Here is a 19,328-nt window from a genome sequence, read left to right as displayed (position 1 = left end):
CTAAAATATTCCTTATTCTATTCCTTATAATCAACATTCAGGTTAAGAATGTATCAAATTTAAATTTGATCCCCAAAATAACTTTATGCCTTAAATGGGTGGGATTTGTTGTGCCTGGCACTACTTGTTTCCAGTTGTTACTGGAGTTTGTCAGGGGTGTGTATTTGCCTCCAGACTTTTCAGCGCTTGTACGGACTGGATTCTGAGGAGGAGGAGGTCGGAGAGATCAAGCTGTGATGCATCGTTTGGGAATGTCAAGATCTCGGACCTTGATTTCGCAGATGATGCAGTCATCTTTGCGAAGACTGTAGAGATCCTTTTGGGAGCCGTAGGGGTGCTGATTGAGGATTCAGAGCCACTGAGATTACGGGTTTCCTGGGTCAAAACTATGATCCAGGCTTTCGATGATATCTTGGATGCTGCTATCTTGTCTGTAGCTGTTTGTGGTGAGGACGTTCAGGTCATGGAGAGATTCACTTTCCTTCGCAGTGATATTCATGTCTCTGCTTGCTGTGAGCCAGAGGTCAACAGACATCTCGGTCAGGCCTGGGGAGTCATGGATTCACTGGATCATGGGGTATGGCTCTGTCGGTACCTGTGCAGGAGGACGAAAGTCTGAGTCTTCAGGTCCTTGGTGCTTCCAGTCTTGCTCTACAGATGTGGTACATGGACTCTGACCAGGGATCTGAGGAGGAGACAATTCCTTTGGTACCAGGTCTCTTCGGAGAATCCTTGGCCATCACTGTACGGACTTTGTATCCAACGAGCGGTTGCTGACAGACTCAAATGAGATTTGTCACCTGCATCGTCCATGAGCGTCACCTGTGTTTGGATGGACATGTGGCTCGTTTTCCTGACGCAAATCCTGCTCACCAGATTCTCTCAGCGAGGGAGCCTCGTGAGTGTAGGAGGTCATGGGCCAACCACATGCCTCCTGGTTACAGCAGATCGATCAGAATCTCAAGGAAATGGGGATGGGCCAGGTATCTGCCTGGGGGATGGCCAGATGGACGCCCCTGGAGTTCTGGCAGAAAGTGGACGCAGCGACGCGCTGCTCCGGCCCCATGCTCCCATACCTGACCTGACCTGTCCTCTCCTCGACCTCCGGAGAGTTGTATGGAAAAGGGGTGATGGAAGGAGAATGGTGGCACGAGGGGGGAGGGGATGGGATGGCGGCACGAGGTGGGTGGGGATGAGAAGGCGGAGCAAGGGGGAGGGGATGGGAAGGTGGCACGAGGAGGGAAGGTATGGGAAGGCAGTGCGAGGGGGGAGGCCATGTGAAGGCGGTGTGAGGGGGGATGGGATGGGAAGGCGGCGCGAGGGAGGAAGGGATGGGAAGGCAGTGTGAGCGGGGAGGGGATGTGAAGGTGGCATGAAGTGAAGGGAATGGACAGGTAGTGTGAAGGAAAGGGAAGGCAGCGTGATGGAATGGCATGAGAAAGCAGATTGATGGGAGGGAAAGGGAAGGCATCATACCATGGCATTACCGGGGAGATAACCAATCAGCAGTGTTTTCTTTATAAACCACCGTGTTCTATGTAAAACTGGGCAGAAGCACTTAAAAACCGAAACTAATGCTGTGGACCAGTGTGACAGAGAGAATGGAAAAGCATTGTGAGGGGAGAGAATGCATGAATCCCCCCCCCACAAATTCTTCCAACCTCCTTTCAGTCCATGCTAAATGTGCATGCGCACTGGCGATATACTCAACCTTTCACTCGCAAACATGCACGGATTTCCCCACACCCACACTGCACTGTGCCATGTCCCACATGGCTTCGATGCCCACAGCATGGCCACTCCCGAAGCTTCGGCGCTGCAGAAGTGCATGCTTCAAAAGATGGCTGAATAACCTCCTCCATAACGCCACGCACCACGGCCCGAGTTTGAGTTCAGATTGCGTGCCCACGAAACCCTCGCATTGCACCCACATAACCAAGAACAGGCACGCACACACGCCACGGGGTCATTTGTTTCCATTTCCATCATGTCCATGTGTACTGTCTACGTACCTCTTCGCTTGCAGAAACTACCGACTATTAATATATTGCAGTAACTATTAGTATGTTTATATGAAGTTTTTGTATGAATAGCTGTTACAAAATGGTGTAAATGGTGTAAAGCAAAAAAAAAGCCTCTTCACTTGCAGCAACAAAAACGTTCCTCTTTGTTTGCAGAAACTACCAACGATTAACCTTTTGGCAGTACTATAATAGTATATTTACATTAATATTTTGTAATGTTAGCAAATCACACAAAACGGTAACAGCAAACTGCGTATGTAATTTCCGAAAAAAGGATGTCTGTTGACTGTGCCATCATAGATCTGTGCCATAACAAAAGCAGGTTATGAAGGATGGAATTTCACTCAATGAATTTACATTTTCTGCACATTCCATAATCTTTACTTAACCCAATATTATCATCTGAACAATAGAAAAAGTTAAGTTTAATGCTTTGCTTAAATGCACACGAAGTTAAAAAAAATCACTAATTTGTTAAAATTTTTGGAATTTACTCCAGATTTTGACACTTATTCTATCCACCAGATCGGATTCTCAAATGTGACATAATTTCTCACATGAGACGTAATATTTCAATTATACACTTTAATTAGTCCGCGAGAGTAGATAATGTTTCCAAATTGAGACATATTTGAATGAGCTGAACAAAATGGAGATTTAGGACCCCCATCGAGTGTGAGCGAGGTGTCCGAGGATGCGCCTGATAAAGGATATAATAAAATAAGGCCGTTAATTATCTTCAAAAGGGGCGTTTTAATTAAGCCAAACAACCAATTTTCAGTCATGCGCTTCCTTGGAGTTTTGTTAGTATAGTTAGAGTAGACCTTCTCGGGGAGTGGTGTGGTCGTCTGACAAAGCCAGATGCTTGTCCTCCGCTTTCTTCCCCAATTTTTAAAAACAGTTCGCACTTCTCTTTCAGCTTCACCGTGAGCACGAGCAAATTGAGGGCTGGAAGTAGTTTGATTAATGCCGTAATCAAAACAGAACGATTTGAACACTTTGGACACTAACAAGGATGCATTGTCATCCAAAGACCCTCGGGTATATCATGTGTATCAAAGATGGATTTTAGAGGATCAATCGTTGTGCGGCTTCTCATATCCTTGAGCTCACATTCCTCTATAAATTTCAAACAAGAATCGACGACCAAAATGTATTGTTTTGACTCAAACTCGAATAGGTCCACGGCGACCTGGTTGAATGGTAAATCTGGAATCTGCCGGTATGAGCGGTTCCAGAGGAAGCTTATTTGGGTAATCTGTAGATGTAGTGCAGTTTTTCACTGTCTCTTCGATCTGTTGGTTCATTTTTGGCCAATAGAGCACTTCCCGAGCATGCTGTTTGCATTTTATAATACCAAGGTGAGAGCTGTGTATGATGGAGAGCATGTGCTGATGGAGACGAGGTGGCACTGCCAGAAGGAAACGTTCATAGAAAATTCCATCAGAGACACCTAACTCACTCTTTGAATTCCAATATGGTCTCAATGGAATTGCCATGGTATTGTGTTGTTTTTGTTGTTTCCTATTCTCTCATGTGCACGCGTTAAGTAATATTCACAAGATAGAAATAAAATGCAATCGTATTTATACAGCACACAGCATTTAAAAACAACTGGAAGCAAAAGGTCATATCCAACGACACTGATTCCAAATAGCCAGGGATATTGTGTTGTTGTTGTTGTTGTTGTTGTTGTTTCCTATTCTCTCACGTGCACGCGTTAAGTATGAAGCTCACTGCGTTCGCAATTAAAAACACCTCCAAGCAACATTATTAAACACACTTCACTGCAGCATAATTAAAAACACTTCACTGCAACATTATGAAAAACACTTCACTGCAACATTATTAAAAACACCTCACTGCAACATTATTAAAAACACCTCACTGCAATATTATTAAAAACACCTCACTGCAACATTATTAAAAACACCTCACTGCAACATTATTAAAAACACCTCCCAGCAACATTATTAAAAACACCTCACTGCAACATTATTAAAAACACCTCCCAGCAACATTATTAAAAACACCTCACTGCAACATTATTAAAAACACCTCCCAGCAACATTATTAAAAACACGTCACTGCAACATCATTAAAAACACCTCACTGCAACATTATTAAAAACACCTCCCAGCAACATTATTAAAAACACCTCACTGCAACATTATTAAAAACACCTCCCAGCAACATTATTAAAAACACGTCACTGCAACATCATTAAAAACACCTCACTGTAACATTATTAAAAACACCTCCCAGCAACATTATTAAAAACACGTCACTGCAACATTATTAAAAACACGTCACTGCAACATTATGAAAAACACCGCACTGCCATATTATTAAAAACACCTCACTACCACATTATTAAAAACACCTCACTGCCACATGATGAAAAAACACCTTGCTGTCACATTATTAAAAACACCTCACTACAATATTATTAAAAACACCTCACTGCCACATTATTAAAAACACCTCACTGTCACATTATTAAAAACACCTCACTGTCACATTATTAAAAACACCTCCCAGCAACATTATTAAAAACACCTCCCAGCAACATTATTAAAAACACCTCACTGCCACATTATTAAAAACACCTCACTACCACATTATCAAAAACACCTCACTGCCACATTATTAAAAACACTTCACTGCCACATTATTAAAAACACCTCACTGCCACATTATTAAAAACACCTCACTGACACATGATGAAAAAACACCTCACTGTCACATTATTAAAAACACCTCCCAGCAACATTATTAAAAACACCTTACTACCACATTATTAAAAACACCTCACTGTCACATTATTAAAAACACCTCTGCAATATTATTAAAAACACCTCCCAGCAACATTATTAAAAACACCTCCCAGCTATATTATTAAAAACACCTCCCAGCAACATTATTAAAAACACCTCACTGCAACATTATTAAAAACACCTCACTGCAACATGATTAAAAACACCTCACTACAACATTATTAAAAACACCTCACAGCAACATTATTAAAAACACTTCACTGCAATATTATTAAAAACACCTCCCAGCAACATTATTAAAAACACCTCCCAGCAACATTATTAAAAACACCTCACTGCAACATTATTAAAAACACCTCACTGCAATATTATTAAAAACACCTCCCAGCAACATTATTAAAAACACCTTACTACCACATTATTAAAAACACCTCACTGTCACATTATTAAAAACACCTCTGCAATATTATTAAAAACACCTCCCAGCAACATTATTAAAAACACCTCCCAGCAACATTGTTAAAAACACCTCCCAGCAACATTATTAAAAACACCTCACTGCAACATTATTAAAAACACCTCACTGCAACATGATTAAAAACACTTCACTGCAATATTATTAAAAACACCTCCCAGCAATATTATTAAAAACACCTCCCATCAACATTATTAAAAACACCTCACTGCCACATTATTAAAAACACCTCACTGCAATATTATTAAAAACACCTCACTGCAACATTATTAAAAACACCTCAGTGTAACATTATTAAAAACACCTCAGTGTAACATTATTAAAAACACCTCCCAGCAACATTATTAAAAACACCTCCCAGCAACATTATTAAAAACACCTCCCAGCAACATTATTAAAAACACCTCCCAGCAACATTATTAAAAACACCTCCCAGCAACATTATTAAAAACACTTTACTGCAACATTATTAAAAACACCTCACTGCAACATCATTAAAAACACCTCCCAGCAACATTATTAAAAACACTTCACTGCAACATCATTAAAAACACCTCCCAGCAACCTTATTAAAAACACTTCACTGCAACATTATTAAAAACACCTCACTGCAACATTATTAAAAACACCTCCCAGCAACATTATTAAAAACACTTCACTGCAACATTATTAAAAACACCTCACTGCAACATCATTAAAAACACCTCCCAGCAACATTATTAAAAACATTTCACTGCAACATTATTAAAAACACCTCACTGCAACATTATTAAAAACACCTCACAGTCACATTATTAAAAACACCTCACTGCAACATTATTAAAAACACCTCACTGCAACATTATTAAAAACACCTCCCAGCAACATTATTAAAAACACCTCACTGCAACATTATTAAAAACACCTCACAGTCACATTATTAAAAACACCTCACTGCAACATTATTAAAAACACCTCACTGCCACATTATTAAAAACACCTCACTGCAATATTATTAAAAACACCTCCCAGCAACATTATTAAAAACACCTCAGTGTAACATTATTAAAAACACCTCCCAGCAACATTATTAAAAACACCTCCAAGCAACATTATTAAAAACACCTCCCAGAAACATTATTAAAAACACATCACTGCAACATTATTAAAAACACCTCCCAGCAACATTATTAAAAACACGTCACTGCAACATTATTAAAAACACCTCCCAGCAACATTGTTAAAAACACCTCCCAGCAACATTATTAAAAACACCTCACTGCAACATTATTAAAAACACCTCACTGCAACATGATTAAAAACACCTCACTGCAACATTATTAAAAACACCTCACTGCAACATTATTAAAAACACTTCACTGCAATATTATTAAAAACACCTCCCAGCAATATTATTAAAAACACCTCCCATCAACATTATTAAAAACACCTCACTGCCACATTATTAAAAACACCTCACTGCAATATTATTAAAAACACCTCACTGCAACATTATTAAAAACACCTCAGTGTAACATTATTAAAAACACCTCAGTGTAACATTATTAAAAACACCTCCCAGCAACATTATTAAAAACACCTCCCAGCAACATTATTAAAAACACCTCCCAGCAACATTATTAAAAACACCTCCCAGCAACATTATTAAAAACACCTCCCAGCAACATTATTAAAAACACTTTACTGCAACATTATTAAAAACACCTCACTGCAACATCATTAAAAACACCTCCCAGCAACATTATTAAAAACACTTCACTGCAACATCATTAAAAACACCTCCCAGCAACCTTATTAAAAACACTTCACTGCAACATTATTAAAAACACCTCACTGCAACATTATTAAAAACACCTCCCAGCAACATTATTAAAAACACTTCACTGCAACATTATTAAAAACACCTCACTGCAACATCATTAAAAACACCTCCCAGCAACATTATTAAAAACACTTCACTGCAACATTATTAAAAACACCTCACTGCAACATTATTAAAAACACCTCACAGTCACATTATTAAAAACACCTCACTGCAACATTATTAAAAACACCTCACTGCAACATTATTAAAAACACCTCCCAGCAACATTATTAAAAACACCTCACTGCCACATTATTAAAAACACCTCACTGCAATATTATTAAAAACACCTCCCAGCAACATTATTAAAAACACCTCAGTGTAACATTATTAAAAACACCTCCCAGCAACATTATTAAAAACACCTCCCAGCAACATTATTAAAAACACCTCCCAGAAACATTATTAAAAACACATCACTGCAACATTATTAAAAACACCTCCCAGCAACATTATTAAAAACACGTCACTGCAACATTATTAAAAACACCTCCCAGCAACATTATTAAAAACACCTCCCAGCAACATTATTAAAAACACCTCCCAGCAACATTATTAAAAACACCTCCCAGCAACATTATTAAAAACACCTCACTGCCACATTATTAAAAACACCTCACTGCAACATTATTAAAAACACCTCAGTGTAACATTATTAAAAACACCTCAGTGTAACATTATTAAAAACACCTCCCAGCAACATTATTAAAAACACCTCCCAGCAACATTATTAAAAACACCTCCCAGCAACATTATTAAAAACACCTCCCAGCAACATTATTAAAAACACCTCCCAGCAACATTATTAAAAAGACTTTACTGCAACATTATTAAAAACACCTCACTGCAACATCATTAAAAACACCTCCCAGCAACATTATTAAAAACACTTCACTGCAACATCATTAAAAACACCTCCCAGCAACCTTATTAAAAACACTTCACTGCAACATTAATAAAAACACCTCACTGCAACATTATTAAAAACACCTCCCAGCAACATTATTAAAAACACTTCACTGCAACATTATTAAAAACACCTCACTGCAACATCATTAAAAACACCTCCCAGCAACATTATTAAAAACACCTCACTGCAACATTATTAAAAACACCTCACAGTCACATTATTAAAAACACCTCACTGCAACATTATTAAAAACACCTCACTGCAACATTATTAAAAACACCTCACTGCAACATTATTAAAAACACCTCCCAGCAACATTATTAAAAACACCTCACTGCCACATTATTAAAAACACCTCACTGCAATATTATTAAAAACACCTCCCAGCAACATTATTAAAAACACCTCCCAGAAACATTATTAAAAACACATCACTGCAACATTATTAAAAACACCTCCCAGCAACATTATTAAAAACACGTCACTGCAACATCATTAAAAACACCTCCCAGCAACATTATTAAAAACACCTCAATGCAACATTCTTAAAAATACCACACTGCAACATTATTAAAAACACCTCCCAGCAACATTATTAAAAACACCTCAGTGTAACATTATTAAAAACACCTCCCAGCAACATTATTAAAAACACCTTCCAGCAACATTATTAAAAACACCTTCCAGCAACATTATTAAAAACACTTCACTGCAACATTATTAAAAACACCTCACTGCAACATCATTAAAAACACCTCCCAGCAACATTATTAAAAACACTTCACTGCAACATTATTAAAAACACCTCCCAGCAACATTATTAAAAACACGTCACTGCAACATCATTAAAAACACCTCACTGCAACATTATTAAAAACAGCTCACTGCAACATTATTAAAAACAGCTCACAGTCACATCATTAAAAACACCTCACTGCAACATTATTAAAAACACCTCACTGCAACATTATTAAAAACAGCTCATAGTCACATTATTAAAAACACCTCACTGCAACATTATTAAAAACACGTCACTGCAACATTATTAAAAACACCTCCCAGCAACATTATTAAAAACACCTCAATGCAACATTCTTAAAAATACCACACTGCAACATTATTAAAAACACCTCCCAGCAACATTATTAAAAACACGTCACTGCAACATTATTAAAAACACCTCACTGCAACATCATTAAAAACACCTCCCAGCAACATTATTAAAAACACCTCACTGCAACATTATTAAAAACACCTCCCAGCAACATTATTAAAAACACGTCACCGCCACATTATCAAAAACACCTCACCACCATGTTGTTGAAAACATCTCACTGCCACATTATTAAAAATACCTCATCACCACATTATTAAAAACACCTCACCACCATGTTGTTAAAAACATCTCACTGCCACATTATTAAAAACACCTCACCACCACTTTATTAAAAATATCTCACTGACACATTATTAAAAACACCTCACCACCACTTTATTAAAAATATCTCACTGACACATTATTAAAAACACCTCACCACCACATTATTTAAAACACCTCCCTGCAATATTATTAAAAACACCTCACTGCGATGGTATTAAAAAAAAACCTCAGGTCAGGTATGGGAGCATGTGCTATTGCAGCGCGTCGCTGCGTCCACTTTCCGCCGGTACTCCAGGGGCCTCCATCCGCCATCCCCCAGGCAGATGCCCGGCCCATCATCCATTTCCATGGGATGCCGATCAATCTGCTGCAACCACGAGGCACGTGGTCGGCCCATTGGCCTCCTCCACTCACGAGACTCCCTCGCTGAGAGAATCTGGTGAGCAGGATCAGCATCAGGAAAACGAGCTACATGTGCATGCAGCCACAGCTGACGCTCATGGACTATGTAGGTAACAAATCTCATTTGAGTCTCTCAGCAACCATTAGTTGGACACAGAGTCCAACCAGCGATAGCCAAGGGTTATCCGAAGAGACCTGGTACCAAAGAAATTAAGTCTCCGTCTCAGAGCCCTGGTCAGAGTCCAAGTCTTACATCCATAGTGCAAGACTGGAAGCTCCAAGGACCTGAATACTCAGACTTTTGTCCTCCCGCACAGGTACCGGCAGCACCACACTCCATTATCTCGTGAATCCATGACTCCCCAGACCCGACCCAGACATACCACAGAACCCTATCAAGAATTATCCAAGCAAAGACCTTGCCCGGCACTGAGAGCAGCATCACCACTCGGTAGTCATTGCAGTCTTGGCGATCACCCTTCCGTTTCCAGAGAGGAACAACAAGGCCCCTCTTCCAGTCTGTTGGGATGATGCCTGTGTTCCAGGCAGAGCACAAAATTGCATGCAACGACACGAGTGCAGCATTTCCACCAGCCTTGAGAAGTTCAGCATAGATGCCACAGATCCTTGGAGCTTTACCCCATTTTATCCGGTTCATCGCAGTCTGTGTTTCCATAAACCAAGGTGGATCACAGTTGATTGGAGGGCCAGCAACAGTTATTGTAACACCCCTGACGTCCTCCACACCAGCTGGTGGATCAGTCTGGTACAATCACTCTAAGTAACCCACCCAGCGGGCCTTCACTTCCGACTCCTCTGTCAGGAGCCTACCACCCTCTGCTCTAACTGCAGTACACCGAGGGATGGGCTTGGATGAACGCAATGCACGAATTCCCCTGGAAGCAGGACGAGAATCAGTTGACCACAGGTGATGCTCTACCCCCTCACAGATTCCTCGCAAATAGGCCTCCTTGTCCACCCTTAGTGCACGTACAGTTTTACGCCTCAGCTCCCTGATCAGCTCAGCTCTGCCATTCAGCCTTCCCCTTTTACTCTGGTCAATGGTATCCAGTGTCCCTTGAGAGACAAAATTCTTCTTTGCCCTGCGGTGAGTTCCAAGACATCCACTGGCAACATCAAGGACGGTTGTCTTGAAGGCACTCCACAACTCTTCAGCATCTTCCAAAGCACCCAGACCCCCCAAATCTCCATCAGCCTGTTTGCAAACTACTCAGCTACCCTCTCATCCTTGAGCTTGCCAACATCCAGCCTGGGCTGGGATGGTACCATTCTCCTGAATTTAAGGTGCAACTTAAGAGTTGCTACAACAAGCCGGTGGTCAGTATTGAGGAACTGAGCACTCCGGTAGACCCTGCAGTTCTGGATCATCCTCCAGCGATCATCAACGAGGACATGGTCAATCTCCTTTGCCACACCGCCAGCGTTGGAATGCTCAGTCCAGCGATGAGCTTGTGAGTGCTGAAACCATGAACCGGCCACCCTTCGTCCATGACTTCTTGCTGTCCAAGGAACTTAGTGCTATTCAGGTTCCCAAAAATTTAATCAATTCGTCATTGTCACACAGCCCACCTGTCTCCCATGTTTCACCTGAATTTGTGCATAACTTTTTGAGATATATTGTTACCGCCAGGCAAGCAGACACAAACGGATGAAAACAACCTCCATCCATCTTCGGTAGTGGAGGTAATTATAAATGCAGAAGTTTTATCTTAGTTATGATATGCTTGTTTGTCTGTGTGTGTGTGTGTGTGTGTGTGTGTGTGTGTGTGTGTGTGTGTGTGTGTGTGTGTGTGTGTGTGTGTGTGTGGAATGAAAGTGGAATGAAAAAGTGGAATGAAAGAGTGAAGGTGAGCAGTGATTCTTGGTTTTGGTAAAGTTTTCACAAACCCAACACAGCACATCACCCAAAGAACATCATCCCAACTGTGAAGCATGGTGCTGGCAGCATCATGTTATGAGAATGTTTCTCATCAGCAGGAACTGGGGTACTTGTCAGGAGAGAAAGGAAAATGGATGGAGAAAAATCTGAAAAGAAAACCTTCTGTCCTCTCCAAGAAAGCTGAAATTGGGACGGAATTTCACCTTTCAGCATGACAGTGACCCGAAGCACCCAGCCAAAGCAAAACTGGAGTGGCTAAGGAACAAAAAGATAACTGTCCTTGAGTAGCCAAGTCAGAGTCCTGTCCGAAATCCAATCAAAATTCTGTAGAATGACTTAAAGATTGCTGTCCATCAACACTCCCCACGCAACTTGACTGAGCTTGAACAATTTTGTCCAGACGAATGGGCAAATATTAGCTAATTAAGGAATGCAAAGTTTGTCGAGAGCGATCCCAATGGACTCACGGATGTAATTCCTGTCAAAGGGGCTTCCACCAAGTATTAACTCAGGGGGTGGGCACTTATCCAACCAGAATATTCTAGTTTTGCATTTTTAATGAATTTTCTGAAATTTGTGGAATTTGTTTTTCACTTGGAAGTTATGGGTTATGATGTGTAAATAAATGTCAAAAAAGCCTCATTTATTGCAATTTAACTCCAGATGATAAAGCAAGAAAAGATGAAAATTTTGAAAATGGATGTAGATTTTCTGTCGGCACTGTATATGTGATTGTAAATTGATCATATTGCTTGCATCCCCTGATTTTTCCCACCATTTTACCATTTGAATTCCTCAACTGCCATTCTTCTCGCCATTTTCCTGCTTGTGTAAATAAATTGCATGGAAGTCTTTATACCGTGGCTTGACTTATCAGGTTTTGGTTTGGTCTGAGATTGCGTTTCTGAGTTTAATTAGCTTAAGTAACGAATCGGCCCATGAGATAAAACAGTGTGATGCGTAGTGTTGGTTCGCTCAGCAAACTCGTAGCCATTATGCAGTCGGAGGCACGGTTCCACATCTGCTTCATTCATCTCGCAGGTTTGGTAAACTGACCCTGGGTGTGAAGATTCGGCCAGATCTGAGTGCTGTAAATGGTGTCCGTGGTCTTTTAATGGAATCGTTGGGTTTTGGAGTTATCTGACCCATGACCATCACAGTTGTAAGGTGTGGGATTTGGAACTCCCCGATGACAGTTGCAATATCTATACCATAAAAGAGGTGCTTATCTGTCACTGTCTGTCTGTCACAATTTTTCTCAGAGATGGCTGAACGGATCTTTTTCAAACCTTCAGGGGTTCATCAGTGAGTGCCGGAGTGTTTTCAGCAAAAATCCTTTTAGAATTTTTTTTTTTTAAGTTATATTTTTGGGGATTTTATTTTTTTGCCTAAACCTTTGTAGCTGTATGAATGGTCATATTAAATGATCCCTGACCACATTGTTTAGTGGGTGTAGGGAAATGTGGGAGACCCCCATGAAAAAAAAAAGGAAAAGAAAATTGATTTCTTCAAAATGCTAACAGGATGAGAACAGCACCTGGCAACGCCAGGGACCCTGGCTTGTGATTAATAATTCTCAGTATCACGATTAATTCAAATAATCTCACCACACATGGCCATTAGATTATTAAGTTGTGGATTAGGGAGAGGAATAAAAGGAGAATGTGGTTGTAATGATTGAGGAAAACCTGTTTGATGTACTCCTGTGGTCTGGTGGATCTGATTTCCTACTTTTTCGTTTTTTTCAAAAAAAAAAATCAAATTTCAACAAATCTTTATGATGAGAATATGAAGAAAATAATTTAAAAATGGGTCAAAATGTGAAAGGGAAATTCCATAGTGTCTATAAATAGCTTTTATTAGCCAGCCATAGCGTGTTAAGCATGAGACATCCCTCTTATTAAAAAAATCGCTTCTGTGTTGGGTCGTCGATCTAGTCTACTCTTATTACACTGAACAACAAATTTCAAAAACATTTTTTTACTGGAGATGTGTAAAGTGATTAAGACTAATTTGGGTACGCTGATTTCAAAAATCATAACCGTGTTGCTGTATCACGTCAGGATTTTCAGTAACAGAAATATTCCCATTGCCTAGAAGTCAGGATTTCAATGAAATTTACATACGTCTTTAACATGTCTATTTCGTACAATTGTTGTTAACTTGTGTTATATTTCTTTCTTTCAGATAAAGATGAGTAGGCGTTCCTGTACCAATCATCCTGACAACTTCTGTTATGTCTGTGGTCGGTATACCAAAAAAGATCAACAGCGAAGTATATCTACAGCAGTGAAAATGAAGGCCGCCTACTTTCACTACTTCGGGTGTAAGGTGGGGGACCAAGAAGAGAGCTGGGCACCACACATCTGCTGCACAAGCTGTCACACAACCTTGACTCAGTGGTTGGTGGGCAAGCGCGCGAGCATGCCATTTGCGGTGCCCATGATATGGCGTGAGCCGCAGAATCATCATGATGATTGTTATTTCTGCTGCACAAGCATCGCCGGCTTCAACAAGAAGAATAAAGGTCACATCAAGTACGCTGACTGTGTCTCTGCTCGTAAACCTGTGCCTCATGATGACGAGAACCCCGTTCCAACACCTCCAGCTGATCAGAACATAGCTGTAAGCAGTGGTGAAGAGGATGGTGATGATGAACCTTTTGAACCCGACACTCAAGAATCACACCTTCTGAACCAGGGAGACTTAAATGATCTTGTAAGAGATCTCTCGCTGTCAAAGGCGAAGGCAGAGCTGCTTGGATCAAGGCTGCAGCAGTGGAATCTACTTGAACCTAACACCAAGATATCCTTGTTCAGAGCACGTCACAGAGACATGGCTGAGTTCTTTGAGATGGAAGACACGATGACATTCTGCAGTGACATCAACGGTCTGTTGAAAGAACTTGGGTGTGATCACGATCCTGCAGAAGGGCGCCTCTTCATCGACTCGGGGAAGAACAGCTTGAAGGCTGTTTTGCTCCACAATGGCAACGAGAAACCATCATTCCCACTGGCTCACGCGTTCGGCATGACAGAGACCTATGAGACGATGCGGCAGCTGCTTGATTCCATCAAGTACAATGACTTCAACTGGCACATCTGCGGAGACTTGAAAGTGGTGGCGCTGTTGTTAGGGCTGCAGTCAGGCTACACGAAATACATGTGCTTCCTTTGTCTCTGGGATAGCAGAGACGACAAGAATCACTGGACGAAGAAAGATTGGGAAGAGCGAAAAGAGCATGTACCTGGTCGACACAACGTGAAGCATGTCGCCCTTGTCGACCCAGCCAAGGTTTTCCTTCCACCACTCCACATAAAGCTCGGCTTGATGAAAAGTTTTGTACGGGCAATGGATCTGAATGGGCGTGGGTTTTTCAGACCCCACGGACCTTCAAACCTCAAGGAAAAGTTTGGCAACACCTTGTCGGAGGCCAAGATCAAGGCTGGTGTCTTTGTTGGACCGCAAATCCGACAGATTATGAAGGACGAAACTTTTCCGACAACTCTAAACCCCAAAGAGTTGGCAGCGTGGAGGAGCTTCAAAGCTGTGACGGACAACTTCTTGGGGAACGAGCGCGCGGACAACTATGAAGAAATAGTGCAGCAGCTGCTGGAGTCCTTCAGGAAACTTGGCTCCAGGATGTCCCTGAAAATCCATTTCCTACACCAGCACCTGAACTTCTTCCCTGACAACTTGGGAGCAGTCTCGGACGAGCACGGCGAGCGATGCCACCAAGAGATTTCACTCATGGAGACGCGTTACCAAGGGCGGCACAACCCGAACATGATGGGCGATTTCTGCTGGTTCCTGCATCGTGAAACTGACACAGAGCAGCACAAACGCAAAGCCAAATGCCTAAAGCATTTTTAATTACATTCTAGTGGAGTTTTTCTGTAATTTCTATAATTTTGAAGCATTCATGATGAAATAAATGAATAAATGAATTTTTGTAAATTTCATTGAAATCCTGACTTCTAGGCAATGGGAATATTTCTGTTACTGAAAATCCTGACGTGATACAGCAAAACGGTTATGATTTTTGAAATCAGCGTACCCAAATTAGTCTAAATCACTTTACACATCTCCAGTAAAAAATTTTTGTTGTTCAGTGTTATCAGTATTTCCATCGATATGTTTGTCTGTCTGTCTATAAGTATGTCTGTTCGGTCCAGTGCTCCGTTAATACAATGGCGATTCGATGAAACTTGGTTGGTAGGTTCATACCATGACCGAGTTGTGTGCAAATGAGAACCGTTGCTGTGGACCCATCTGTTGCCTCACAACGGACCTTTGAAATTTTCAAAAAAAATCTCAAAAATTCATTTTTTCCAAAATCAAAAATCGGGCCACGAGCGACTGTGGGCAGTACATTCAGCCATATTGTCAAAAGTTTCCAGCCGGATCCTATGAAAACTGTCGGAGAAGATAGACTTTGAATGAGCCCTGGTCAAAAACAATAAAAAACGAAGTTCGTTATATCTCAGAGACTATGAGTCAGATATACATGAAACTGGTATGGTAGGTTCGTGGTATGTCCTAGTTATGTGTGAAAAAGAAACATTGCTATGGACACTTTTGTTGGCTAGTAACGGCTGAAAAACGACTAAATTCGACTTGATCGACTACCCATGTCCGCCTACCGCCTTATTTCTATATCTCCTAGCATATAACATCCATCACTTCACTGATTTACTGGGTCAAAACTAATATCCAGGCTTTCAATGACATCTTCGATGCTGCTGTCTTGTCTGTACCTGTTTGTGGTGAGGATGTTGAGGTCACGGAGAGATTCACTTACCTTGGCAGTGATATTCATGTCTCTGCTGGTGGTGAGCCAGAGGTCAATATATGTCTGGGTTGGGCCTGGGGAGTTACGGATTCACTGGATCATGGGGTGTGGCGCTGCCGGTACCTGTGCAGGAGGACGAAAGTCCAAGTCTTCAGGTCGTTGGTGCTTCCAGTCTTGCTCTACGGATGTGAGACTTGGACACTGACCATGGATCTGAGACAGAGACTTAATTCCTTTGGTACCAGGTCTCTTCGGAGAAACCTTGCCTGTCGCTGGTCGGACTTTGTGTCCGAGCGGTTGCTGAGAGAGACTCAAATGAGATTTGTTACCTGCATCGTCTGTGAGCATCAGTTGCGGCTGTATGGACATGCGGCTCGTTTTCCTGATGCTTATCCTGCTCGCCAGATTACCTAAGTGAGGGAGTCTTGTGAGTGGAGGAGGCCAACTGGCCAATCACATGCCTCCTGGTTGCAGCAGGTTGATCGGCATTTCAAGGAGATGGGGATTGGCCAGATATCTGCCTGGGAGATGGCCACCTGGAGGCCCTTGGAGTACCGGTGGAACATGGATGCAGTGACGCGCTGTTCCAGTGCATGCTCCCACACCTGACCTGATGGGAATACCAATATTTGCTGTGATGGTTAATCTATGGAGCAAGTACAAAAATGATTCCTGGGAGATCCTGCCCTCCTCGCGAGGACAACCAACATTGTAAGTTGGCATTTGCAGTTTCGCCACGTGTGCCCATTTACCCACACACAAACCTCCTTTTTAAATTTTTTTATTTCTTTATTTTGCGTCACAAACCTTCTTCGGAGTTCCTTGAATCCACCGTCTCGTTGTTAATTCTCACGTTAACAAAAAAGATTCCTGGGAAATCCTGTCCTCCATACAGGGATATGTGTCCATGTACCCTAACACAAACCGTACTTTGTTATTTTTATTTTATTTCTATTTTTGTATCACAAACATTCCTGGGAGTTCCCTGAATCTACCGTCGTTTGATTTATTGAAATCCGTTATTTCATTCTAAAGTTATATAACACGACAAACAGACAGACAGACAAAGCTCCTTTTATGATGTAGATTTATCAGTGAGCTTCAGTGTGTCTGTCCTTGCAGTAACATTTTTACCATTTCAGCTTTCGTCATCAAATCTTTAACAAGCCTTTATTGTCAGAATATTGAGAACACAAATTAATAAAATGTACAATTTATTTTTGAGCTGTTGTTTTCGTCAAGTTTAGTTTGAGCGCAAAGTGGATTTTGAGATGGTTTCTAGTTATTATTTCTATATTTCTTCCACTTGCTGCCAAATCGCTTTAACCAAGTGCGTCATGGCACGTCAATTCTTTCAACCCCGTCGAGAATGCTATGTGCTGCATTGTGATTTTCAATCTCAACCACATTATTGTTTGCAAACAAAATCCTGAGTGAAAGGTTGAAGGTCAACAAGTTATTCTCCAGAAATCCCCACTGTTATTTCCTCAAACAGATGTTCCCAACTGGGATCCAGCCAGGTGAAGCTGCTTTAACATGCAAACCCTCTGAGGGTCTTCAAATAACAGCATCGAGTCAAGGGCCGGTTCATTTACCACATTTTTTTTTGTGCAATACACTGCGAGAGGACGCTGGAGAAAAGTGATCCCACATTTTGACAGGTTTCTTCCAGGACACAGGCCGATTCGCGAGGCCTATGCCCAGGAGAGGCACGAGGTAAATGCGAGGAAATTGCTTGCACTAGAACCTAAGATTTCTCAACAGCAGTGTGAAATTGAGCAGGAACTGTTATCCGTGTGGCAGAGATTTCAACGGATTTGGTATGCAAGTACTCTTCGCTAGCAAAACTTGAAGAGCTCACGACGCAAGTGGAAATGAACAGGAAAGCTAACCGAAAGTTTATGAAAGCTTTAGTTCCTACCTTTAATGAAATTTTTTTTTTGTATACCTTGGTTGAGGCTCGTATGAGAGCTAACACACAACTCACAGCAAGGAGGCATGAGACAAGAGGGGCGGGAGTGGAAGGGACAAAACAGTGGGGAACAGACACACTAGGTGAACTGTGGAAGGGAGAGGGATGGGGATGGGACGGGGAACATGGCAAAGAGAAGATGGACATTACCGGGACTTTCAGGAAGGAAAGCAGGAGAAATGAAGGAAGTGGGCTTGGGTGGATTATCGGGGGTAGAAAAGATCGAGGATTTGGATGGGGGAAGATAAGAGGTGGTGGTGAACAGCTGTTTTGAAAGCCTGGAGGGAAGAATGGGAAAGAATAGAGTGAGGAAGTTTATTCCAAAATGATGCTTCAGTTTGTATTATTTTAGTCTGCAGTCATTTGCTCTTTGAGTTTTAATCACCTGATACACATTGTTCAATTCTTAAGCTGAGGCATAGCACCAAGGGTAGTAGATTAGCTGTTTGGATAGAATAACCAGTCAGAGATCACAGTACTAAATGAGCATGTGCTAAGGTAGTAAGTTGGTAAATAGTGGAGTACCACAAGGTTCAGTTCCGGGGTCCATTGCCATGACCTCTGCCACCAAATGTGGACTGAGGTCATGTTTTTCACCCGTTTGTGGGGATATCTCAAAAAGTTGTTGACGGATTCAGACAAAATTTGATAGACAGGTTGGTGTGTGACAAGGACGAATTGATTCGATTTTGGTGAACATCTGGATTCAATAAAAATTTTTAATGATTTATCACCATTGAGAAATTGGGGCTAAAACCATATATAGCATGATATATCAAAAAGTTGTGGAAAGGTTATGATAAAACTTTGTGGGCGACATTGGAAGGTGAC

At 41.2% G+C, this 19,328-nt stretch overlaps 1 protein-coding gene across 4 annotated transcripts in view; it reads left to right on the top strand.

Annotated features, from left to right (window-relative positions):
* Window positions 1-19,328, top strand: part of LOC147035089 (uncharacterized) — a 41,184-nt gene that overhangs the window by 20,641 nt on the left and 1,215 nt on the right. Inside the window, exon 1 of one of the 4 annotated variants that reach the window (XM_085893514.1) lies at window positions 8,986-17,236. The exons of the other annotated variants lie outside the window; for them this stretch is intronic. Within the exon in view, the coding sequence (XP_085749640.1) occupies window positions 13,927-15,606 (1,680 nt within the window). The 5' untranslated portion in view covers window positions 8,986-13,926 and the 3' untranslated portion in view covers window positions 15,607-17,236. Of the gene's footprint in view, window positions 1-8,985; window positions 17,237-19,328 lie in introns of those variants that run through there. 4 annotated transcript variants of the gene reach the window in all.

The sequence above is a fragment of the Eptatretus burgeri genome, chromosome 1 (genome assembly GCF_056783735.1).
Source record: "Eptatretus burgeri isolate ZD-2024b chromosome 1, Ebu_testis_v1, whole genome shotgun sequence".
In the NCBI taxonomy this organism is placed as follows: Eukaryota; Metazoa; Chordata; class Myxini; order Myxiniformes; family Myxinidae; genus Eptatretus; species Eptatretus burgeri.
Note: the sequence above shows the minus strand (reverse complement) of the source record. Positions and strands in the feature narration are given on the sequence as shown.